Source organism: Nelumbo lutea, chromosome 2, assembly GCF_056320005.1.
Source record: "Nelumbo lutea isolate HS-2025 chromosome 2, American lotus-T2T, whole genome shotgun sequence".
Lineage (NCBI taxonomy): Eukaryota > Viridiplantae > Streptophyta > Magnoliopsida > Proteales > Nelumbonaceae > Nelumbo > Nelumbo lutea.
In genome coordinates, this window is record NC_142685.1 from 64,408,969 (window position 1) to 64,436,558 (window position 27,590).

General features: G+C 38.8%; 1 protein-coding gene across 3 annotated transcripts in view; it reads right to left on the reverse strand.

Moving 5' to 3' along the window:
- Positions 1-485: 485 nt before the first annotated feature.
- The window catches only part of EMB1345 (Transducin/WD40 repeat-like superfamily protein), a 41,622-nt gene continuing 14,517 nt past the window's right edge, over positions 486-27,590 (reverse strand). Inside the window, exons 8-11 of one of the 3 annotated variants that reach the window (XR_016107757.1) lie at positions 22,177-22,246; positions 21,088-21,170; positions 1,897-1,980; positions 486-808 (exon numbers count right to left, since the gene is read on the reverse strand). Coding sequence is in view for 1 of the 3 variants with exons in the window: in XM_088972325.1 (XP_088828451.1) it covers positions 737-808; positions 1,897-1,980; positions 22,177-22,246 (226 nt within the window). In the remaining 2 variants the exon portion in view is untranslated. Of the gene's footprint in view, positions 809-1,896; positions 1,981-21,087; positions 21,203-22,176; positions 22,247-27,590 lie in introns of all 3 variants that reach the window. The other 2 variants (XR_016107758.1, XM_088972325.1) reach the window with 2 other exon arrangements.

The following is a 27,590-nucleotide window of genomic DNA, read 5'->3' on the forward strand; positions in this document are numbered from 1 at the left end:
TCAAAGGAGTGGTTTAAAATTCCTCTACCCTACGAACCGGTCAGAACCCCGATGGACCCCCTATAAGGGCATATTGGAGAGCTTTTGAAACAATACATATCGGTCGATACAGATCAATACATATCGATACTTTGAACCATGTGTTCTACAAGTAATTTTTCATAGGTAGAGTTCTATAAGTAATTTCCTCGTGCTAATCTTTGATGCAGCCATTACCTTGGATGTAATTCCTGACTATTGTAGCATAGACAAGTGGCAAGATATGAAGGTGCCAGACCCATAACTCCAGACCTAAGACGCTCCATCTTCATAATGTTGGCATGCCTATGCTGCTGTGCCATGACTGTATATGTTGTACCTCCCACCAACCACACCATGAAAAATCAATCCAAAAAGAAAAGGAAAACAAAATTTGAATATACATATAGTTCGTCTGGGAGGCGACCAGCCGAACTATCCCAACAGACCACCGGAGAGCAGCCACATTTCTCTTATTTTCCTTCAAATGGACAATGAACCATAGGTTGTAATGTTGTATGATAACAATTGTCATTTTTTCTTATCCTTAAATATGCTGGCTTGATTTTTTTTTCAAGGCTATAAACATTCATTTTGTAGTCTATGTCCCATAAAATACACGAAGTGAATCACATTATTGATTACAAAAATGCATATAATACGGTAAAAAGGTAAAAAAAAAAAAAAAAACATAAAGCAACTACAGTAATGAGCTTAATCAGGAGCTCGGTACCATCTCCCATATCTTTATGGTCCCATCATCACTTGCAGATGCTAGAAGCCGCTGTTCCTGTTAAATTTTCAGAACAAAAGAAGCAGCAAATGCTATGTTATGAAATTGACAAATTATCTAGAGTTCAACTCAGGTGCATTTTGAATATTTGCTGTATAATAAATAAAGTTCCAACCAATCACGTTAAAAATGCCAAATGGTCCTCATTGGTTCATGTTTCATAAGGTGTACTTACCATTAAAGACTTCAATAATATTAAAGATTAAATTTTGATGTATCGCTTTATTATTGGTCCAAGTTTTTTGCTTCACGATGCAGTTCATGCACCATAGATGTTGTCAATTATCTAACTACAGAAGTGCAACCAAAAAGATATAATGATGCATGGAATAATGATCTTTTGCACAAAGTACAACAATCATGCACCTAAGAGATAACTCAATGTGGCATCTTCCATTACCTCGGTTTAACAATTTGTATGGAGAGATTGATGACATCACCCATAGAATTAGAGCAGGATGGGTAAAATAGAGTAGTGCATCCAGGGATTTAAGCGATGGGTGAATACCACTTTGGCTAAAAGAAAGCTTCTATAGAACAGTTGTAAGGCCAATTATGTTGTATAGAGCAGAGTGTTGGACAGCTAAGAAGCATGTCCATAAAAGAAACATGCCCAAAAAATGAGTGTGGCAGAAATGCAAGTGCTTAGATGATGAGTGGAAAAACAAAAAAGGGCAGAATTAGAAATCAAGTCATATGAAGGAACTTAGGAATAGCTCCAATAGGTGATAAAATGAGAGGAAGTAGTTTGAGATATTTGGTCACATGCATAGAACATCTACAACTCCTGTTAGAAAAGGTGATCTGCTACAAGTTGAAGGAGCTAGAAGAGATAGAGGAAGACTAAATATGACTTGGGTAGAAGTAATAAGAAATGATTTATGTACCCCTAATTTAACAACAGATATGTCACTAAACAGAACAGAAGGGCCAAATAGGATTCATGTAGCCAACCCCATATAGTTGGGACAAAGCTTAGATGAGCTAAGGAATCCTTTAGGATGGGGCCCATCAACTGGGCTTTCAGATACTGTACCCATACAACCTTTCCCAAGTATGAATAGTAGAGTTGTGGCACAGCTTACCTTTGGGCTCCATTGAACTGAATTTACGTCCATATCATGGGCTTTTTCCTTCTTCAGTAGCATTTTATATGAAGGTCCATCTACCTGTTTAACAGTGAATTAACAATGTTAAGAATGCCTTCTCTAACATCATTGATAAAATGTCAATAAGATCCATAATGAAAAAGAGAGGGAACATAAACAATAGGCCAATTCAAGGTCAAAAACATAGTTGTCAAGGCGATGCCTGGCGACAAGGCGCCCTTTGAGGCTCGCCTCACCTAATCGCCAAAGAGTTTTGTACTATGTATTATAAAATACTTTTTATTCTTTACTTTTTGACATTATAATTATAAAATGGCAATAAGATCCATAATGAAAAAGAGAGAGAACATAAACAATAGGCCAATTCAAGGTTAAAAACATAGTTGTCAAGGCGATGCCTGGCGACAAGGCGCCCTTTGAGGCTCGCCTCACATAATCGCCAAAGAGTTCTGTACTATGTATTATAAAATACTTTTTATTCTTTACTTTTTGACATTATAATTATAAAATAGGCACTACTAAACTAAAATATTCATTGTGTGTTTATATACTAATTTCTTTTTATTATTTTCTTATTTGTTAGGGTTTTATCAATATAAACATTGCTAAATGCTGTATTGAACCCCCAAAGGCTTTAAAACCTGAACCAATAAGGAAGAACTTAAAATTGTCTAATCAACACATTTTGTCTAACATGAACTCTATACTTTTATTATGAAAATTATGAATAATTCTCAAGGAAATATGGTTATAGTACCTAGGGAACTACCCTAGGATCTATGTTTTCTACATAAAAAAGTCCATCGCCTAGGCGACTAGGCGACAAGGTGCCCCCTTGTCACCTAGCCTCACCTTGGCGCCTTGAAAACTATGGTTCAAAATTTTAATACGTACACCAATACACTAAATAAGAATGCTTTGGGGGTTTGACTTGTTCAGGGGGTAGACAGGCCTAAGACCAAGGTATGTCAATGGACTGGTTTCGGGTTGGACTCCATCCAATTTGAAAGTGTTATGGACAGATTGGACGGTCCAAATGATTGTATGGACTCAGACCGGTCCAAATATAAATGGTCCATATATATTGCAGACCAAATTTGGACATAACTGTTGATCGAAAGGGGTCTGGTTCCCATTTGAAGATTTCAGATATTTCTTCAAAGACTTAGGGTTCCATTGCTCCCTCTGACGATTGAACAAACAAACGTACAAGGTTTCTCTCCGGCGATATTTCCAGCAGTTGCGAAATTGAATCCAATAACCAGCAACAACCGAATCTCTTTCTCCCATTCCCACCTCCTTTCCCAACTTTTCTTATCAAATTCCTCTTTCTTAACATTTATTCTCCTCCCTGCATTTCCCAGACACCCAATTGCTCCCTTGTTCTGTTTTCATCGCCAGTTGAGCAGCGACCTCAGTTGCAGCGGCAGCTTAGCCATACCACCCTTCTCTTGGATTCGAAGGGACATGCATCCAAAGCATCACCATCTCTCTCTAAATCTCATGGTTGTGAGCCACCCGGTCGCCACTGCTATTCAAAGAGAACGGTCCTGAACGAGGAAAGCTTTGGTTCTCTCCGTTGCATTGTTTGAATTTACACCAAAATACAATTCAGGTCAGTTAAATCCTGGTCATAGCTTCCTCAGTTTTCTAACTCCTCTTTTATTCTTGTTTTTATTTTCTTTTATTTTATTTATTTTGATATGAAAAGGCAGAGATCTGGGTGGTTTCAGAATCAATAATGCTATTGAATCGGTTTCCTTAAAATCTTTAATTAAAACCGACCCAGACTCGCTGAAATGCATGACGTTGGGCTATGAATGTTCAGGTTTCTGCAAATAGGATAGTCTTTTTTTGTTCTTATGCATATGTAATCTCTGAAATTTTCTTTTCTCTCATAACCTGCTCGCTTCAGGTAATTTCTTGTTATGTTTTCTCTGAGGATTAAATTCAATTTCTTGTTTCAAGGTTAAAGAAGAGACTTCAATAATCAGCCGTTTTCAATAAGCAGATGATTCTGTGATTTTTCTATCATAGGAGTTGTAATTTGTCCAATAGGAAAATTCATATTGGTTCCAATATCCAAGGTTTCGTATTCTGAAAAGCAGGGCAAAATAGAAACCAATTCACTTTGGATAGAGAAGCCATTAACATGAAGTAATGCAACAAGATTTAATAATAAAAAATGATGCATGGTGATTGGTGTTGAAATGTGGATGAAAAGAAATAGCATGTAGCACCAATCATTTACATAAAATAAATAAATAAATTCAACTGAAATTCAAATCATAAAACATACAACCGCACTAAATTCAAATTCGATTTTTTTTGTCAAAAACTGATTTAACCAACATTAGCCATATTGCAAAAAAATAAATAAAGACCGAACAAGGAGGATAATGCATTAAAAGACAAAATTGTAGCTTACGTGGAGGGAGAGAGATATATAACAAAAAGATAAAGTGACTTGAACCAATTGCCTAGTGTCTACGAGTATATCTGTACTGTGTGTTTAGGGGAGGGAGTGGATTGGTTGTGACTTGGTGGTTTTGGAAATAACAACTTCTGATGAATTAACATGAACAAGCAGCAAAGATGTTAGGTTGAATGAAAATAGAAAAGATTGGTAAGTAATAAGGACTTGCTTCTAGCAAACATGAAGTCAAAATTCAATTTGACTAGGCTGTGAGTTGATGGATTCAGTAGAAGATCAAGACTGTTATCAGTCTTGAATTCTAATAGATTTTAGGTTTACAAAAGCAGAAGAAAAGTGAGAGAAAGGAGAAGGAAGAGAAGAGAAACAGGAGAACACAAGGGGTTGAAAGGAGGGACAGATTCTAACACATCTGCCGCCGCCACTCTCTTAGTACTTACATGATAAATAAAGTAAATAAATAACTGAAATAAATAACAACTGAATTAACAAACTGACACTACTATAACTGAAACAAATAACTACACATGTTGTCCTACGAACACAATGGGGACCACTTCTTCCTTGGTACAGCCTTGGTGAGGATATCCGTGAGTTGCATATTAGATGTGATATACGGGGGACACACTTCTTGTGATGGGACCCTCTCTCGCACAAAATGTCGATCAACTTCGATATGTTTAGTTCTGTCATGCTACACTGAGTTGTGGGCTATATTAATAGCTGCCTGATTATCACAATACAGCATTAAGGGCTTTTCATAGTCAATACCCAACTCTTCAAGTAGTGATCTCAGCCATAAAATTTCAGCCACTACGTTAACCATTGACCTGTATTCCGCTTCAGCACTAGAGCGGGAAACAACTCTCTGCTTCTTACTCCTCCAAGAGACAAGGTTACCTCCCACAAGGGCACAATATCTAGAGGTAGGCCTTCTGTCATCAACACTCTCAGCCCAATCGGCATCTGTATAGACCTCCACCCTCATGTGATTATTATTCTTGAGCAGTATACCTCTACCCGGGCATCTCTTCAAGTATGTTAATATTATCTCCACAGCAAGAAGATGAGAAGTTCTAGGGGAATGCATGTACTGGATAACAACACTAACTGCATAACTGATATCTAGCCGAGTGAGGCAGAGATATAGGAGTTTTCCAACCAACCGTTGGAACATAACTTTGTCTTCAAGAGGCTCCCCGCCCTCTGCACTAATCTTGTGATTTTGTTCAATGGGTGTATCAGTAGGCCTAACACCCAACTTTCCAGTTTCCACCAACAAATCTAGAACATATTTTCTCTGAGAGATAAAAATCCCTGACTTGGATCTAGTAACCTCAATACCCAAAAAGTACTGTAGTGCACCAAGATCTTTCACCTCAAACTCTTGATGAAGGAGCTGTTTGAGGCACTCAATCTCATGGCTATCATTTCCTGTCACCACAATATCATCAACATATACTGCAAGTAGTGTCAGAGAGGACTCCACCCTCTTAATGAATAGTGTATGATCTGACTGGGCCTGTACAAAAGCGAACTTTCCAATGGCTAATCTGAACCTATAAAACCAGGCTCTAGGTGACTGCTTCAAACCATACAATGCCTTGTTTAGTCGGCAAAACTTTTTACCTGTCCCTGTATCATAGAATCCAGGAGGCAACTGCATGTATACCTCTTCCTGTAAGTCTCCATTCAGAAAGACATTTTTAACATTCATCTGGAACAAGGGCCAAGAATGATTTGCTGCAAGGGATAACAGAACTCGGATGGTGGTCATCTTGGCTACTGGGGCAAAGGTCTCCAAATAATCTATACCATAGGTCTGGGTGAACCCCTTTGCGACCAGCCGGGCTTTGTACCTTTCAATAGAGCCATCAGCATTATGCTTCACAGTGAACACCCATCTACATCCCACCGGTTTCTTTCCTTTTGGTGGGTCAACCAGTGCCCAAGTATTATTCTTCGACAGGGCATCCATTTCGACTTGCATTGCATCTTTCCATTATAGAACTGATAAGGCTTCTTGCACTGTTATTGGAATAGGGACATTGGTAATGGAAGTGAGATAGGACCGGTAAGAGGGAGATAGGCGGTCATAGGATAAGAACTGTGAGATGCTGTGAGCTGTAGATGTGGTGCAATGTCGTTTCCCTTTCCGATGACTAGGATCAACCTGCCTACATCGCTTGTGGTAGACTCTCAACTCCTGATCCCTCTAACAACCCTCACCACTACAGCCTTCATCACCTAGTGGAATAGGTAAAGGAACAGCCCCACTCCCACTATGCTCCCCCTGAGGAAAGAGACTCAAAACAGCCCCACTCTCACTGTTCTCCCCCCGAGGAGAAACCCTAGGATAATAGGGTGTCTCCTCAAAAAAGGTGACATCCATGGAGACAAACCTTTTCCCTGAAACTGGATTATAGCAGCAATAACCCTTTTGAGTTTGTGCATAACCAAGGAAAATGCATTTGGAGGCCTTAGGTTCAAACTTGGAATGATGAGGCCCGAGAAGCTGAACGAAACAGGTACAACCAAAGGTTTTAAGGGGAACAATGAACAACTCCCCGTCTGGGTATAGAAGGGAAAAAGGGGTTTTCATATCAAGAACCCGGGAAGGAACCCGATTAATGAGATATACTGTCGTGAGGATAGCATCACCCCAGAAGCGAATAGGTACATTGGAGATAAACATAATGCTTCTAGCCACCTCCAAGATATGCCTATTCTTCCTTTCGGCAACACCATTCTGCTGTGGTGTATAAGGGCAAGTGCTCTGGTGAATAACTCCGTTGCTAAGAAGGTAGGAGGTCAATGGCTTAGCAAAGTATTCCTTTGCATTATCAGATCTAAGGACTTTGATTTTGGCCCCAAACTGAGTGAGAATCATCTGATGGAAGTTTTGGGTCAGAGCAGGAACCTCATCCAGAGAACGCATAAGATAGACCCAAGAAAAGCGGGTATGGTCATCAGCAAACAGTAGAAAATATCTGTACCCACCCATAGAAGAGATATGATATGGCCCCCAAACATCAGTATGCACAATATCAAAAGAGGAATTACTCCTTTTATTACTCAAAAAATAAGAGGTTTTATAATGTTTGGCAAACTCACAACTCTCACACCTCAACTTTGATAACTCAACAGACTCAAATAAAGCAGGAAACTGACTCTTCAACGACCTGAAAGACAAATGACCTAATCGGTTATGCCAAAGCATAACCGGACTCACAGACTGAGAAACAAAAGACTTCTTATCCACTGACTCCTCCCAACGAGAACGCTCTCCAAGCAGATAGATCATGTTCGTCTCACGGCCAGTCCCAATCACCTTCATCGTCTCCAAGTCCTGAAAAACACATCGGTCAGGGAAAAAGGTTATTGAACAGCTCATGTGTTTGGTAATACTACTGACTGAAAGCAGGTTAGTATCAAGCTTAGGAACATGCAAGACAAAAGACAAAGAGATAGTATCCAATAGCTTGATGTCACCCTTGCATGAAATGGGAACAAAAGAGCCATCAACAATGGATACTCTATCTTGGCCAGAGGACAAGTGATAAGAAGTGAACAATGATGGCAAGCTAGTCATATGATCGAATGCACCTGAATCTATTACCCAACAGTGGTCAGTATTACCTGGAGCTGAAGCATGGTAAAATGTGGCTCGAGTACCTAAATGTGCAAATGCAGATGTGGTAGGAGCTGATAGTGACTAAAATGGCTGAGCTGAGCTCCCAACTTCCTTTTCCAGTTGTATGAGGGCAGCCCGAACAGCGGCTAAAGTCTCTAGGGATGTGCCTGATAAGGATGTTGAATCAGTGTTCACGGCCACATGAGCATTACCCTTCTTATTCCTTGGTTTTGTTGGGACCAAGTGAGGACGTAGCTTCCAACAAGTATCTTGTGTGCTTGGGTTTCTTGTAATGTTCACATACCAGGTCCCGTTTATCTTCCTTCTTCCAGTCCCTTTCTGGATCACCCCCTGACTTAGGTTTAATAGCTGTCAGGGCTGGGAAAGCGGGATGAGGTTGCATCATATGACTTTCCTCCTGGTCTCTTCACTATGCACCAGGGAGTATGCTTGAGAAAGGGTCACACTATCTCTTGTCAATATCTGTTGTCGCACAATGTCATATTCTGAATTCAAACCAGCCAGAAACTCAAACACCCTATTTGTCTCGACTTGCTTTCTGTGAGTCTATGCATCTTTGGAACTCTCCCACTCAAGGGTCTCTAGATGGTCAATCTCATGCCACAAGGATTTCAAGGTAGAGAAGTAGACAAAAACTAGCTTCTCTCCTTGTTTAAGGATGTTCACTTCACACTTCAGTTCATAGGCTCTGGCAACATTAAGGGGTTGGGAATAGGTTTCTTTCACAACATCCCATATCTCTTTGGTTGTCTTTACCCATAAGTAATTTCAGTTGATATGTGGCTGTATAGAATTACACAGCCATGCCATAACCAAATAGTTCTCTTTAACCCACTTGGTGTATGTTGGGTCCTCCTTGGAAGGTTCTTTCACATCTCCCAAGAGGTAATCCAGTTTTCCGCTTCCTCCGATAGCCATCATGGTTGATTGAGCCCATTCCAAGTAATTTAACCCATCAAATCTCACAGTTGTAATTTGAAATCCGGTTTCAAATACACTACCATAACAGTTGTTCCCAAAACTACTTTCTTCCTGACCTTTAAACTCCATCTTTGGTCAAGAATCAGTGGCTACAAACTGTTAGAGCCACTACACCAGAAAACAGAGTGAAATCAATGCAGGTCTGATCTGAAACCAATCGGCTATCATAGTATATGCAGGAAACCAACACAAATCTGATCCAAAATCAATCAACTATCACAGTATATGCAAGAAACCAACACAAATCTGATCTGAAATCAATCGGCAAGCACAGTACTAGGCAGTCTGTCAAGTTTTTATCCTCTAGAAGAGCAATCTGAGATGCTATTTTCTGAAACCACTGTTGTGGGGCCCACTGCTGCGGGAGCAGAATTAGGGTTTCAATTGTAGGTCTGAAATAAGTGATCAGCTGCACTCTCCAAGCAGTCCGTACAAGTGGGACCTATCGTAGGGTCAATATGAAACCCTAAAACTGATCACCTCTGAGAGAAGGGGGGTTCGGCCCAACAGTCAAACCCTAGAAACAAACTTAAAACAGTTCGGCCTCTCCTTCTAGATAGGTCCAACCTATCTCGACTGATTGCAGTCTCTAAAACTAAATAAAAAAATACTTATGGATTTCAGTTTACTTCCTTTTGGGGTTACCTAAACCCTAACCTTCACTGCTTCTTCCTGATTACCAACTCTCTGCAAGCCGCGACAAGTCCTCAAGTGTTGTGAACCTCTCCCGGTAATCTCCAAGAATCAGTCCCCGAATACTTCTTCATACGCTTCCAGCCCTAGCTAGTCCTCACGTGGTCGACTGGACTAGACACACATGAGAAGCCCTAGATAGGCTCTGATACCAAGTAGAAGATCAAGATTGTAATCAATCTTGAATTCTAATAGATTTTAGGTTTACAAAAGCAGAAGAAAAGTGAGAGAAAGGAGAAGGAAGAGAAGAGAAACAGGAGAACACGAGGGGTTGAAAGGAGGGACAGATTCTAACACATATGCCACCACCTCTCTTAGTATCTATAGGTTATGTTCAGTACATAAAGGAAAGGACAGATCTGCCCTTAGTACTTACATGATAAATAAAGTAAATAAATAACTGAAATAAATAACAACTGAATTAACAAACTGACACTACTATAACTGAAACAAATAACTACACATGCTGTCCTACGAACACAGTGGGGACCACTGCTGTGGGGCCCACATCAGTGTTCTCTACAGATTCCATTCCTTTAGAGCTAGAGATCTAGCTGTTCTTGAGGATGTTGCTTTCCACCAACCCCTAAGAATATTGTCTGTTGAGAATGGTGGAAAAACTATCAGTATGAAGAATTAAGAATTACTATTTATGTTGTTGCATTTAGCATATATTGACCCTATTTGAATCAAAACCAATTTGGACGGGTTAGACGGTCCAATAAGATAATGTTGAATTGGACCAATGCAAACCTAATGGACTTGGTCCATCTGTAATGGATTCATATTGGACTGGATCAGATTGGACCAATATCCAATCCATTAACAGCCCTATTTGTAAACAATCAGATTGGACTGGGTTGGGTTGAACCAATATATAGTCTCTTGATAGAAGATAAGATTGGGGTTGTCAATGGACCATGTTTGGGTTGGACACTGTAAAGAGACAGGGCCGAACGGGTCCTAGTATCTTCTCTCGTAATATTTTTTTCTATTTTCCTGTTAGTTAATGGGCCTCTCTTAATGGGCCTGTTATTTCTTTCTGTTAGATCTCTTTATGTTACTGCCTAGCTAGCCACCCACTTAAGGGCATACTTGTAATTATTTTAACATTAATTTTTAGTAAAAAGGATTAGAGAAGAAAGGGAAGGATTATTTGAACCTTTCTTCTTCCTCCTCTTTTCTCCATCTTCTTCTCTTGTACTGCTGCTCTTACTTTTCTTCCTCCTTTTTCTCTCTAATTATTCAAGTTTACACCTATTTTGAGGATTGCTTTACATCTGACACAATCTGAATTAAAACCAAATTGAACAAGTTGGATAGTCCAATAAGACAATGGATTGGACCAGTCCAATCCAGTCCAGGTTGAACAGTCCAATAAGACAGTGGATTGGACCAGTCCAGGTTGGACAATCCAATAATACAATGGATTGGACCAGTCCAATTCGGTCCAGGTTGAGCAGGTTGAACAGTCCAATAAGACAGTGGATTGGACCAGTCCAATCCAGTCCAGGTTGAACAATCCAATAAGACAATGGATTGGACCAGTCCAATCCGGTCCAGGTTGAACAGTCCAATAAGACAGTGGATTGGACCAGTCCAATCCAGTCCAGGTTGGATAGCCCAATAAGATGGTGGATTGGACATCCCATTTGTCCTTTCATGTTGTATTTTGTTGCTTCTACTTATTTGTTTGTCCCAAGATATCTTTAACCTACCGTTGGTGGAAAACTTTCCTGTTAGGGTGCTTGATTTTTTCTTTCAAAACTTCTGATTCTAGTTGAGATTATTAGTATAGTTTTTTATTGGTACTGAAGTATATCTTTTGCTATATTTGTTGCTCTATAAAATGGACATCAGTTTTTCCCATCTGCGATACGTAAAATCTTATTCAAAACTTTTTTTCTCCTTCCTCAAAATGATATGCTTCTTTTTATTTTATGAAAGAATCACATGCTACTTGTTGAAGCATCTTTAGTTTGCTAACTTGATGTGATTTCACTATCCTCATAGATATTTGTTGTGGTTGACAGCAGGTGGTCTATTCCTTAATGGTTGGTAGTGTCACTGGCCATTCTACGTTTGTTGTGGTTGGATCACATGATCTATTCTTTTCTGTGCCCTCTTCTCTTCATTAAGTCCCATTGAGAAGCCCTTCTATGGAGGGAGGGTTGCCTGTTTGGATCACATGGTCTATTATTTGATATTTTGTTTTACATTCATGCAAGGGCTGTAAGATGAATGTCAAAATGTTCATTCCAGTCATTTATCTGCTTCTTATGTTTTTGTTTTCTCATAATCTTCTCTCTTACATTGGATGCTTTGGCCCTTCGCATGAACAGCTTCTCTGCTTCAAACACCTAGTATTTTTCTGCCTGAGAGGAATTTCACATAGGTTTTATTTGTTTTCCATTTAAAAGGGATAAACAAGCAAAGTTTTGCTTGTGGAAGAGCCAAAAAACATAATTCATCTTTTATGGATTGGAAAATTTTGTTCCCATTAATGGTGAAACAGATGGAACTTTGAATAAAATACTGTTACTGTTGTGTTTTATGTGTTATTACGGGTGCTATGGTGACATAAAAGATGATAATCTGTGTCTTATGTATTTGTTATTAGAACTGATCAAAGTGTGTTATGTGCTGCAGGTGCTAGTTATTGCAGAATATCTCAAGGTTCTGCTTAAGTGGAGCTGAAGGTTATATGGGCTGATCTTCTTTTTGTGAAAGAAGACATACTTGTTGCAACTTGCAATTTCTCTGTAATTCAGTAGTAGACATTACTGCATAACTGTATAATATACTCACAGTCACATATACAACAACTGTATAATTCTTGATACAGTTCTAATTAATGTAGGCTCTATTTCTGCAATTTTTTATATTTTCTGATTTTTTTAATAATATATTTCTGCAATTTTTTTGTTTTTTCTGTGCTTTAATGTAATTTTCAAGGTTTCACTTAGTTTGGACTAGATTGGGTCCAATCCGGTCCATTTGCATTTCAATTGGACTGGGTTAGAACCGATTTGTATGGGTTTGGACCGGATTTGGTCCAATCCATTTGTAAATGGACCAATGTTGGACTGGATCGGATTGGACCAAATCCAGTCCAATTGACAGCCCTACTGAGAATGCATCTCAACATATTCAACAGTGCATTAATATCTTTCATGGTGTTTTCAACAGGTTGGTTATATAATGGAAGTTCTATAACAAATTTATTGATTATTAAAAAGATTGATGTACAATCAGTAATGTGACAAACACCCCTTGTATGCCTAGCCCCTGCTGGCCACTCACATTTCTTTTACAAAGTCCCACCTTGGGGGATAACTTCCCAGCTCATAGTCAACTGCTGACAACCTAGCTGCCCCATATAGTCGATACAGGGCTTAGTTGAGTCAGCTGTTCCACCTCCCTCATTATGTGTCTATATTTCCAAGAACCAATGTTGCTTGCTTTCTTTCTTTCTTCCTTTTTTGAAACGTAGAAGGAAAATTTTATTAATGAAAAAGAGAAATGTATTTTGCCCAAGAGAGTGAAATTAAAGAGAGATTAAGATTTCAGGTCGAGGTGAGATAGGAAGAAAACTTGTCTCGTTGGTAGGTTAGGGCTTCCAGTAGGGGCAAACCCTAGGGAGAGTAGTTTCTAGAACATGGTGCTAGAAAAATTTAAAAAAAAAAAAGATTAGCCTCATGGAAGAAAAATTAAATCTCCTTGGATGGCAGGATCACCTTGGTAAGAGCTACATTGGTGAATCTGCCGACCTATTTTCTCTCCATCTTTAGGATTCCACCCAAGGAAGCTAAGAAGCTAGAGAAATTAATGAGAGACTTTTTGTGGGAACCGAGAGATGGTAAAAAGGATCACCTAATTAAGTGGCAGATTGTGTGTAGAAGTAAAGGCTCAGTTTGGAAGGAGTACAAATACAAATATGTGCAGTACAAATACAAACAAAATAATACAAAATACAAGGTTTTGCACTCTACATATTTGTATGTGTTCTTTCATTAGGCTCAGTTTGGAAAGAGTACAAATACAAATATGTATAGTGCAAATATATAGAAAATAATACAAAATACATGGTTTTGTACTCTACATATTTTTTATTTGTATTCCTTCCAAACTGAGCCAAAGAGAAGGGAGGATTAGGGTTAGGGAATGTGGTTCAAAAGAATCTAGCCTTGTCGGGCAAATGGTTGTGGTGTTGGCCCCTAGAGCAAGACAACTTGTGGCATGATTCATGGCTGTTTAGAGAATGGGTGAGATGCCGGTGTATCACAGCAGGGCTAATTTGGAACACCTTGGAAGGCAATTCACAATATTCTTAGTTTCTTATGTTTGTGAGGTGTGATGCTTGTTCTAGAAACACAGTTCAATTCTGCGAGAATATTTGGGTCAGAAAAAGAACCTTCTCCCCCTCCTTATTATCTGTCTCATTGTAAAAAAAAAAAAAAAAAAAAAAAAAAAAAGAGGTTGCCTCAAAATTTATCTCCCATTTGCTTTGCCTCCTCAATAAGGTTTGTTTGGATCCTTCCAAGCCAAACAAACGGGTTTGGGTTCCTAGATCCAAAGGGACATCTAGTGCTTCTTTTTTTAAGTCCCTCTGCCAATCTTCTTCCCAACAAATCCCTATTAAGGAAGTTTGGTGCAGGCCAGTTCCCCCTAAGATTATGGTTTCTTGTTGAGAAGTGTTTCATGGGAAAGTAAACACTTCGAATAACTTACACAAAAGAGGAGACCGTTCCTTTGTATTTCACCTAACTAGTATAATCTTTGTAGATCTCACAGTGAGGATGAGGATTGCTACCACTTATTAATCTCTTGTTCCTTGGACCTGAGTAGAGCACAATGATATTTCCCTCCTCATTCCTGAAAACTCCACCTATGCCAAATGGACCTGGATTGCCTTCACTGCTACCATCAAAATTGAGCTTAATGAAGCCACAAGGGGGTGGAGACCAAACAGGCCTAACCACCTCCTTTCCAGGAGCAGAATCAACTACCTCTCTCCACTTTCTCATCACCTCAATGCAATGAACATCTTTAAAGATGTCCAGAGACTTAACCCAGTGAACCACCTTGATGGTAATAGTTTCAATGACAGTTTCTTTGTTTTTTTCTTTCTCAAGGAAAATGCTTTGGATCCCTTCCTCCCAAATTGTCCAACACACCATTGCCCTCATGCATCTCCAAAGAAGTCTTCGCCTCTTCCTTGATCAGCTTAGACAAGTAGAAGTGAATAGGCTTTGTGCATCTCCAAAGAAGTCTTCCCCTCTCCCTTGTCCAACACACCATTAACCAATATTGAGTAATGATAGGTTTCAATACAACCCAAAATCCACCTATCACCAAATCCAAAACTTTCCATAAAAACCTTCAAGAAGCCCCAATCCACTAAGTCATATGCCTTCTCCAGATCCAACTTGCAAACAAACCCTTCATTCCCATTTCTCTTCATATCCTCCGCGCTTTCTTTAGAAATCAGAATCCAACCAGTTATTTGCCTCTCCCTAACAAAAGCCCCTTGATTTTGTGAATTATGGAAGAAAGTACAATCCTAATCCTTCAAGATGGCACCTTAGCAATGATCTTGTAGAGGCTATGCAGCAAGTTGATTGGTCTAAAATCCTTAGGATGACGAGCCTTTGCGTTCTTTAGTATCAAAGCAATGAAAGTTGAATTTAAAACCAAATTAATAACACCCCTCACAAAAAAAAAAATCCTCAAAAACTATCAAAATGTCATCTTTTAGTATCTCTCAACAATCTTGGTAGAAGGCCATGGTGAACCCATCAGGACCAAGAGCTTTAACCATATCCATAAAGAAAATTGCACTCTTTATTTCTTCACTATCAAAACTTCTTCCAACCCAATCTGAGACTCCTCTGAAAGCTTAGGCCAATTCAAACTCTATTATTCAACGACTTCCTAAAGATTGATTTGAAATGTTCTACAAAAGCTTGATCAATCTCACTCTACTGGTTAATGCTTACCCCATTAACCTCCAACTTTGACACAAGTCTTCTTTCTCCTCCCATTTGCTAATGCACAAAAGAATTTAGTATTCCTATCACCCTCCTTAATCCACTTACTCCTTGATTTTTTTTCCTCAAACTGATTTCCACTTTCAATAATAACTCCTCCAATTCTTTCTTTAACCTCCATCTTTCATTCCTATCAGTTTCCTCCATAAGACCACCGAATTCCTTTCCATCCAACTCTTTTTAGAAATCAAAGCTTTCTTTTGTTCCTTAATCCTACCAAAATGTTGTAGATTCCACTAAGGGTGCTCACAGTTCAGTTAACCGAACTGTTGGGCATTTTTTGTAACCGAACCCGTAGTATCGGTTTTTGGAAAACCGGTAATCAAAACCGAGCCGAAACCTATCTGTTAACCGGTTGACCGGTTCGGCTAACCATCGACTTGGTTTGACAATTTTTCGTTTTTTAATTTTTATAATATATATTATAAAAATATATATATAAATATAATAAAATATTATAAATATTAAAAATATTATATTTTAAATAATAAATAATATATCATATATTATAAATATATATCTATATAAAATGCATATTTATTAATTTATAATATATAAAAATATATAGTATATAATATACATAAATATATATATAAAATATATAGAAATATATGTATACTAGTCGGTTCAATTAACCACTAGTTTTCTATATTGGTTAACCGAAACCAAACCGGTATCTTCGATTTTTTAAAAACACCAAACCAACCGGTTTGGTTAACTAATTTTTCAATTCGGTTTCAGTCGATTTTTCGATTTTCTTTGCTCACCCTAAATTCCACTCCTTGATCTTGCCTTTAAGTTGTTTCAACTTCCATTGAAACCTCATTCCTTTCCAATTCACCCTTGGGTTTCTTTTCCCACCAAGCTTTAATCCTCTCCTTAAAACCAATAGTATGCAACCACATATTCTCAAATCTAAAAGGAGTTGGACATCTACCCTCCAAATTCTCCTCAAAACTGAAAATTGGCCAATGATCCGATGTAACTCTTGGCAAACCTCTAGAAACTAGACCTCTCCAATGCTCCTCCCAACCAACAATGAATAATAATCTGACCAGTTTAGAGCAAATTGGGTTGGTCTGTGGGTTGGACCAAGTAAAATTAGAATAAGCAAGAGGAAGTCCTTTCAACCCAAAAGCCCCAATACATTGGTTAAATCTCCTCATGCTTAAATTAATCCTCCATCTCTAATTATTAGTCTCTTCCAAAAGTCTTATCACATTAAAATCCCCTCCTAAACACCACCACAAACCCCTAATGTTTTCCAATTCCTTCCAAAAAGTATTCCTTTCCCTATACTCATTTGGCCCACATATATGCTTGTTAACACCCACTCGAATCCATCTGAGATCTCTTTAATCAAAATAAAAAAATTCCCAATCAACTCCTCTATTCCCATTACAATCTCATTATTCCAGTGTCACAATACCACTTGAGGCTCCCCATGCAAGACAGACAGCCCATCTCCATCCCCTAGCTTTCCACTCTCAACCCATTTTTTGTCAAAATCCATGACCTTAGATTCTTGGATTAATGATATCGAGCTTCTCCTTCCTAAACATTTTTTTATTATATTTCTTTTCCATGCTCCCCCTAAACCTCTAACATTCCAGCTTACAATCTTCACTACAACCTCAAGATTCAACCTAACTTCCAAGCCTCACCTACTTGTTACCTCTCACCCTTCCCTTTCTTCCACTAAACTCCTTATCCCCTTCTACATCTTTTTTCAATCTCTCCACTTAACTCAATTTACTTTTTCTAACCTTATCTCCCTCCTTATTTTTCAGTAAGTATAGCCTTGTAACATTAGGCTCATGTACTTTGCACCCCAACTTTTCCACAAACTCTATTACTAGATCATCCCGACCATTCCCATCAACTTTTTCCCCCCTCCCCCAATTTCATACTTACTTATCTCCTAAATGTGTCCTTTGTTCCTTATCCTCATTTGTACCTTCTTCTATCTCACAGTAATCTCCTTCCTACACTTCCTTTCTCTTCAGATCCTCAAAACCATCCTCAATCATCTCCCATATTTTTCTACCCCTTGCCTCTTCCTCCTCTACCTTATTATTGAAAACTTCTTCCCTAACCCTACTATCTTCTTGCGGCAAATGGCAACACTTGGGATTTGAAACATTAGACACAGGCACAAAACACGGGTTAGTGTTTAAAACTGAATTGACACCAATACCTGGGACATGGTGAGAGGGAGGCAAGTTTAATTTTTTCCTCATCACAAGGATGGAGTTCAGCAACTTCCTTGGTAGGGGTTTGATCTGGAAAATTATCTTTCAAGGAAATACTTCACTGTTTACTACACAAACTCTGTTGCCTATCCTTTCCGAGACTTCCCCTGCCAAGTTTCTAATGATCCTCATCTAATGCCTTACGGATATCCTTCTTTAGAAGTAAATTTGGTTTGATTTCCCTCTTTGTTGGGTTTCAATGTCCCACCTCTACATCCCTATTGTACTCCACCATAATATTACTCTCACCGTCCGCCGCTGAATCTAAAGAAAAGGTTTCATTTGAGCTTTTTTCTTCACCTATAAATAGGATGTCTGTCACTATGTCACTATGTCCGTAATGAATCCTCCATCTCTTCCAACACGCCTTCTTCACCAACTTCAGATTCTTCCAAGAAACTTCCTCTGACTCCAAATCATTGAGTTCGTCCTCCGTCTACTCACAGTCCTCTAGCCTCCCATCCACTATCTATCATATCCTCATCTTCGGATTTCCTTCTTGTATATCTTGGATTAGGGTGCTCATTCATTGCTTGCACCACACTCCCTTGCAATGCCTCTACTCTAGGATTCCATTGCAGATCTGATCTCCGCACATAATTCATCTAAATCCTACCATTACCGGCGGCCTAGAACGATGATAGACTGAAGGGCTGGTCTACCATCGAAAAATTTTTACTAGTTTTAATTTAGGGGCCAGTTGTTAGACGCCCCTTGAACATCACCTGGTTCACCCTTGTTACCCAACCCACTTTATTTCCTTAGTTGATCACATAGCCTAATCGGGTCTAGCAATGGTACCCACTTGTAAGACTTTTGCAAACAATTGTTTCTCAAATATGAGTTGGGAATAGTTCGGGCTCAAGTTTCATTAGGCTTGGTTCGAGTTCGAATCTTAAGGCAAGCTCCATTAGTTATTTGGACAGGCTCAACTAATAAAAATTTGGGCTTGAAAGCTTGCAAGCCTAGCTTAATTAACATATACATGGTAGACATGGTAGTATGGTACATACATATATTATAAAATATAAAAATTTATCTAATAATATATTATGAAAATATATTTTTATGTAACATATATTTTATATTCTATATAATATAATATATTTATAAAATATAAAAATATATTCATTTTCAATCTTTCGAGCCGAACTCGAGCTTGTCAAATATTTAATTGAACCAAGCTTGAATCAAGAAATTGAGCCCAAATCGAATTCAGGCTTAACAGTATTTTAGTCAAACTGAGCCAAGACATACAAAAGTTCGGCTCAGCTTGGCTCAATTGCAGCCCTACCCCCAACTGCTCTTTTTCATTGCCCTCTCTCCTTCCACAGCACATGCCTGCCATGTCATCATCTTCTTCAACCTCATGCCTCTCTCTCCAAAGTGACACTTCACACTCTGTCGCTAACCAGGCCTTACTCCAAAGCCCACCACAAAGGACTTCAATCGGACGAGGAACACCTGGTTTCATTCCAGCCACTTTGACCACCACTGCTCAGAGATCTGTTGTATCAGTCAACAGTAGAACTCCACCCAACGCTTGTACAATTTTGTTAAGATCTTCCAACCGCCACAGATTAAATGGGAGACCAAGAAGTTTGATTTTAAAAGCTCCATCTTCCAGCTCTCTGCTATTACATGATGGAGACCATTTTTCAATCAAGACCAATCCAATTTCAGTTTCCAGATTTTTGAAGTTTGCCACTCTATCACCAGCATCAAGAATGGCTCTCGTCTTATCAAAGGGAAGAATATGCACATCTGTTAAAGCTTCAAATTTAACCAGTCACAGCCTGAATCATTCCCCAATCATTCACCTCTCTACCAGCTTTTAACGTTAATTTTTTCTCCCATTCTCATCTTTCAGCTTCCAAAATCATTTTTTGTGCCTTGTTCAGGCTGATCACCTCAATGCTTTGGTGAAGAACCACTCTTGAGCCTTCACCTGGACCTTTTCTTCTATTCCACTCAAGTCTTCTACCACTTTGTCACATGTTGCATTTACTTCTTTGCTTCCAATCTTTTTCCAGAATTGACCTCTTTCTTCATCAGGAACCCATGCAGCTTCTCTGAAACCGACTTCCACCACCTACCTTGCTTCAGGGAAACAGACAGATTTTTTTTGCTATTGTGAAAGAACTCTGAGATAACCATGAACCATCCCTTCTGATTATGCTCCAACTCTGCTTGGTACTTCCTTCTTGGCATCTCCAACCATGGTTCAAAGTATTCATACACCTCTGTGTATCGGCAGAGATGTATCATTACTTTGACCGATAAGCATTGTTTTGTTTTTGTCTTGAATATAATTATAATATATATATATATTATTTTATATTAGAAGGGTTTTGTAAAAATATCTGTAAACAGGTTTATTGGGGCTCAAAGATACGATACGATACACCTCGTATCGGGTGTACCATGTCGATATTTTGAACCTTATCTCCAACCCACATTTTCATCCCACATTCTTGATAGAATAGAGTGCTCCATCAATGAATCCTTTTAAGTCACTGGCTAGCTTCCCATCAAGAAAACAGTTGCCTTTCCTTCTTCTCTAATCTTCAACAACAGCTGCCCTCGACTTTCTCCTTCCTCCACAGCGAACTTCTTCGCTTCTATCACCAAGTCCTCTTGCCACCCAGTCACTGGAATGAAGACTCCTCTCCCTTCTCTCGATGGCACCACTTCATCCCTTCTAAAAGAAAGCTCTGTTTTGCCATATAGAAGAGGATATTAGCTTAAAAGAGGGTGATATAGCGAAAGGAACCCTTTCTGCTGCCACCATAGCTGCCACAGTGTCATGCTTAAGATCTTGGGTCATGTGAATCTTTTTGCTATACCAACTCAATCAGGAGAACCATGCCAAAATCCTCAAAGAGTTGGCAAATGTTCGGAAATAAGAATCTAAGGCACATCACAATACCTATTAAATGGGCAACCAGGTAGTGCACTTCACTCTTTTTATTTTAACAGCAAAGATTAATTATATTAATAGATGAGAAAAAGTTACAACAGTTTGGATGACCATTCACCTAAGAAGACAGCATACAACCATAGCCCAAAACAAATTACAATTTATCCCAGAAAAGTTGCTACCTAAATACGCCTTGCTTGGCTAAAGTGTCAGCCATCCCATTAGCTGTCCTGTGTGCCCAGGAAAAGGAAGCATTCAATTCCTCCTGCAGATTTTCTATCTCCCTTCAGGCATGTCCTGCACTTCACTCATTGCAGTATAAAGAAGCAAGAATCTAGAGTACATATTCATGGTGGCACAAAGAGGGGTCAATGTGTGCAACTTAAAGGAGATGACAGGGTGACAGGCTAAACAGTTCTCATTGCTACGGCTGATTGGAGGTCTTATTACCAAGATACAGTAGTGTCAGAGGACCAACACCTATGAGAATCCAATGCAATGAATGGCCTAAGTCAGCAGAACTCAATTGTTATGGGAGTAAGAAGAAAAAAAAGCAGATGCAATCAGTCATAGGGTCTGCCATCTAATTGGTAGGCACAAAAGAGAGCTGCATTGTTTTACAGGGCCTCCTATAAACTGATAGAATAAAGAAATACAACTTAATGAAAGAGGTGTCCTGGTTGGCAAGGAAATATTGAATTTTATTTTCAAGCATTTAGCATACATGGTATACTCAATAACTCAAAGCAGTAAGTGAGATATATTTAATTAAATGTGCAGGTCGTCAAAGATTCAAATTAAAAGCAATTATGAGACTTTATAAACCTATAGCTATGGAGGTTCTACGAAGGTTGAACTTACAATAGTGCCACAAGGGTTGAGAACAGATAAACTCTCAATTATAAAGGTATATCAGTGGAATGGGACTAAAGGGTAGTCGAGGAATGGCCTACAAACAACAGCTCTGGTTCAACAATGGACATAGGATGAGAGAAACCATGTTTTTGGCTAAGAGAGTTGATAAGAACTTTTATATGGACACAAATATCAGCCAGTAAGCTAGTAAATGTGCTGACTAAGCAAGAGGAGAGCAGAAGCAATTTGTAATGGGGAATTATTCCCAAAAGGGGCAGAATTTAATACACAAGTTATGATGAAGGGGTGCTTGGTATATCTATTTGTTGCTGGTTCCTTTTCATAAATTTATAAAGTTTCAAGTTAACAGTAAAAAAAACAATTATGAAAGAGAAGAGTGCAGGTTGTGGGTATACCAAACCATCTTTATTCTCAATGAATAGGCGTATGGCATCATCAGCTGCTCCACTAGCAATCACACCCTCACTGTCATTTGCACAAACAAATCATAATAAATTCTCAATGGAGGGGGAACAGAAAAAAGAAAATAAAAGCAAAAACCCAGATTATTTGTAAGTGATATAATGAAGATTCTCAATAAGATTAGTATGGTATAAGAGCCAATAATAACTTTCTGAGTAAAATGTTATTTAGTCACAAAAAAAAAAAAAAAAACAACTCCAAGGTCAACTGAGTTGAACATAGCCAAGACATTCCAGTGATCAAAAAAAATAGAATCAATCCATTCCCAGAATGAGTTGCCTAGAACTGAGTCCATTTAAGAAATTGATTTGTAAGTCTTTTGATATTGACTAAACTAGGTTCATCCCTTTTCTTTTATCAATGGTTCATCCCTAATTAATAACTGCATCATTTCTTGGGGGTGCCAATGGGTATTAGATTAACTTTTACCAGATGAACCAGGCCCTAGCTAGTAGATTTAGGTCCAAAATATTGGAGCTGATCAATAATTCAAGTCAATAGTCCATAAATTAGCATCTGATTAGGAATGAGTCAAATCCAGGTCCAAGAAACACATAGCTGACATAATATTTTAAACTCCAAGGACAATTGACTTTAATAAAGTTAATTGAATCTCAGAATTCGTAGCTGAGAATTCAGGCCCATCAAGAACTTAATGGTCATCCCCAATTAATAGCTGCTTCATTTGTTAGGGGTGTTGATGAATATTAGGTTAATGTTTACCAGGTGAACCAAGCACCAGCTGGTAAGTTTAGGACCTGATCAATAAATCAAGTCCATAGTCCATATTACCATCTGATTAGGAATGAGGTCAAATCAATGTCCAATGAAGAATGAACAAGTAGCTGACAAATACATGACTATGCACAATTTCAAAATTTATAAGGTATATACATCATTCATTTGCTTTTATTGGTTATATATCATTTATTTGTTTTTCTCCTGTTATTTCTATTTGTAGTTTTGTAGTGAAAATGAAATGTAGATCTTAGTGTTTTAATTTTTCCATTTTGAATTAATTGTATCGCTCAATGATTTAAGGGTCTATAATTAATAAATGGATATGGAACTGAACAGAACAGGATTCATGTAGCCAACCCCATATAGTTGGAAGAAGGCTTAGGTGATGACAAAGATGATAGTTTGACTCATAATTCAGCCAACTGATGCAGGCAAAGAAACAGGGAAAGAATCCTCGGAAGAAGAAACCATGATTCTTCATATTCTTGAACCAATGGCAGTTCTGTAAATTTTGGTATTATCAGTTTGCCAGTGTCTTAGGAACTGGGCTAAGTTTCACTTTTCTAATAATTTACCATTCCTAATAAAAAAACTAACTTACTATTTACAGTAACTTTGTGGCCTATTAATTATAAGCATTCTCATAGTTACTATTTAAGTAAATTGTAATTTACTATTTTAATCATTTCTGCTGTCTTCACTATTGAATTAGTTGTAGTAAGATTAGAAAGTGTTATTATAAGAGTTAAAAATCCTTTTGATATTATAATTAATACAATACTTTATTTTTTCAAAAAGAAAAAAGAAAAGAGTCCTTATTTGAGTGTCCACATGGATTGCCTCAAGGTTTTAAATGCCAGAGTCAATGGAAACTTCTATCATCTGAATATTGGAAACATGTTGGAAATGTCAGGAACTTCATAATAGAAGTATTGTAAAAAATATAGGACGGAGATCTCAGTTCTATATTTAATCTATAAATAGTCATTGTAATCAAAATTTAAATGGAAGTAACGTAATAGAAAACTTGTTTTGAAGTTGCATGTGGGTAATTGTGTGTTATCTTCTTCTCTCTTTCTCTTTTTATTTTTTTTTTTTTGATAAATGATGACAATTTTATTAAATCATGACCAGATTTGAGATCGAAAGCTCATACAACCCTCGGAGAGGTGCGAGCTACAGCCTCTCCCCCAACAGATTACAAGGAAACTAAAAACAATGAAAATCACAATTGAGCCCAGAATAGGCCTTCCCTGTTTCTCCCTTGCTTGGCTAACACATCCGCCAAAGAATTTGCTGATCTCCCTACCCACTGTATAGAAGTAGACATTCCTTATCAGCCATTTGAACTTCTTAACTTCATTTTTGTAACACCAAGCAGCATTCTGGGGTTTCTTCAACCAGCCCACCACTACCTTAGAATCCCCTTCAATAATCAGTTGCTCTACCCCCATCTGGTTTGCAAAATGCACCCCTTGTACAGCGGCTATTAATTCAGCCCTAACAGAATCTCCATATCCCAGAGGACCCCAGTATAGGAGGACAACCTCTCCATGCTGATTGCACAACCCCCCCCCCAAATTCCAGAGGGTCCTGGATTGCCCAGACTGCTCCCATCAAAGTTCAGCTTCAAAGATCCTGCAGACAGGGGAAGCCAACTTATAGTTGTCCTAATCTTAGTGGAGGAGCAACTTGCTACTGTTACCCAATTTCTCCAAATATCAGTAAAGGAGAATTGCTGAAAAAGCTCCATGGTTTTTAACCAGTGTATATTCAAAACACAATCCTTCAAATCCAATCTGCTCCTCTCCTTCTCTTGGAAAATTCTAGCATTTCTTTCCACCCATAATGTCCATAGCAAGGCTGCTCAGGCACATCTCCACATAATTCTCCCTATTTTTTTAGGCCAAGTGAAGGTAGAGTGGTCAAAAACCATGCATACATCAGCTGATAGATTCCAATTACACCCAAACAACTACAGAAGCGGAACCCATAACCCCACCCCATAGCTTACCTTCCTGTCTATTATATGTCGGTTTTTAGAGTGCCCCAAGCTGTTGTGATAAAATTGGAAAAGATTATGAGAGATTTTTTGTGGGAATCCAGGGAAGGGAAGAAAGATCATTTGCTGAGTTGGAAGAAGGTGATGAATCTAAAGGCAGAAGGGGAATTGAGATTGGAAATATCAAAATGAAAAATATGGCTTTGTTGGGCAAAAGGCTATGGAATTTCCCGTTAGAAAGTGAAAGGCTTTGGCACAAAGTGGTAGCAAGTATTCACGGGCTGTCAAGTAATGGATGAGATGCTGGATGTCTTCATAGAGCTACTTTGGCTACCCCCTGGAGAGCTATCCATGATTGTGTTCCTACCTTCCTCAATTGCATCAGGTAAGACTTGGTTTCGGGTCTATTAGGTTCTGGGAAGACATTTGGATTGGAGAGTTCCCTTTGATGGAGTTCTTCCCCTCTCTTTATGCTCTTTCCAATCTCAAGGGTAAACTTGTGTCTGAGTTCATTTTCCCCCCTCCTTCTCATTCTAATTTAAATTGGAATTAGGGCTTCACTATGAATCTCAAAGAGTCTGTAATTCCCTTAGTGTCTACTTTGCATTCCTTGCTTCATCATGTGGTTCTTGGGGATGGGGGTGTGGATAGTAGGGTGTGGACCCTCAATTCAGTTGGGTCCATCACTTGTAAGACACTTTTTAACTCCCTTGTATCTTCCTTACCCTCCCCTTCTCATGCCTTCCCTGTTAAGGAAATTTTGTGCTATTCCACCCCTCCTAGAATCGGTGCTTTTTGCAGGGAAGTGTATCATGGCTGCATTAATACCTGTGATAAACTTCAAAGGAAGAGGCCAAACTGGTGTTTGTCCCCCAACTGGTGCTGTTTATGCAAGCTTAACGGTGAGACTGCAGTTCATCTCCTTCTTTCCTGCCAGACCTGCCCGTTTGTTGGTTTTATCTAGGACTGGCTCGCTTCGCTATTTGGTTGCAGTTGGCTTCCTCCTATTAACTTGGGAGAGTTGTTAGTTGTTTATCCCTTCTACTTGTGGATGTCCTACTAGGAGGGGCAGATTGATGTGGAAATGCACAAGGGCAGCAGTGGTTTGGACAGTTTTAGAGGAAAAAAACTCTAGAATTTTTGGGGAAAGGAAAGAACCAAGGAGGCATTGATTGAGGTCATAACCCTAAGATTGCAGCAATGGATTGGTCGCCTCCACCTTGTGGCTGGTTGAAACTAAATTTTGATGGAAGTTGTGTGAGCAACCCAGGCCCCTCTGGAATTAGAGGGATGATTAGGAATGAAGAAAGTAATATCTGTGCCTTATTTTCAGGTCCAGTTGAGACAAATGATGTGGCTACAGCAGAATATTTAGCTACTGTCTTTGGTCTTGATAAAGCCAAGGAATTGGACTTTGAAAGGCTAATCATTGGAGGAGATTCCAAAGCAGTAGTGGATTGGTTAAAGAAAGGGGAAGGAGTCTATTGGCATCTAAGGAACGACCTTAGGAGGTACAAATGGCTTTCCAAGGACATGTCTATTCAAGTCCAATGGGTCAGAAGATCTGCCAACTGTTTGGCAAATGATCTTGCTAAGCAAGGAGTACAAACACAGTCTATCTTTTGGGCTCAGTTGTAATTCTTGGGATTTAGACACAGGGTGTGTTAGACAGTGTATGCCCTTAGCTCCAATCAATTTGATGTACATTATGACATTATTGTAAATGAATAAAGTACATATTTGATTCATGTTATATTGGTGTGTTTATGTGTAATACCCTTAAACTGGACACTTATGAGACTCGTGTTAGTTTAGAATCTTCACAGCCTTGGATAGATCTAGGGAGATTTATCCTGCCAAGGCCGACAATGATGTGCCGCCAAATGGGTTGGGGTGGCTTGTCTCAGCTGCCAGGGTGAGACCTTAGGTACATGCAGTATGGGTTTTCTGGAAACCTGAACCGGACCAAATTCCAGTATTGCCCTAGACCTTAGATACAGATGGGCAAATCTGAAATGTTACACCTGACCCCTAGACTCGATTGTGGTACTGCACTAGGTGCCAGATTGAGTTATCTTTGATATGTCAATCAGTGAGATCCTTAGAGGGGGTCAAAACCTGTGTATATTGGGATAGTTTGAGAATGCACCTATGTGGGTGATCATAGTGACAGGATCAGCCCCTTTGTCAGACAAATTGAATGATCGGGGAATGCACTCTCTCTGATGGAAACCTAAATTGCCAACAGTTGATTTCAAACTTGTAATTTGTTTTGTAAAATATATTTATATAGAGATATACATATATATTATGGTTTCACAAAATGTTTGCTAAAGGTTTTAATTCTCAGGATCCATGTGAGTAGAGAGTGCAAAACTGTACCTTGCAGCTGAGGGGAAAGGTCCTCTCTTATCGGGCAGTGTTTGATCAATAAGGACTGAGAGGTTGAGTATAAGACCATTTAGGGATAATAAACCTGATGGGCTAATCTCACATCTGCCCACAGTCCTTGGGCCTTCATAAAATGGTTGGACCCGATGACCATTTAGTGTAAATGTTGGGCCCATTAAGAGCCCATACTGATGGACTCAGGGATTCACTGTA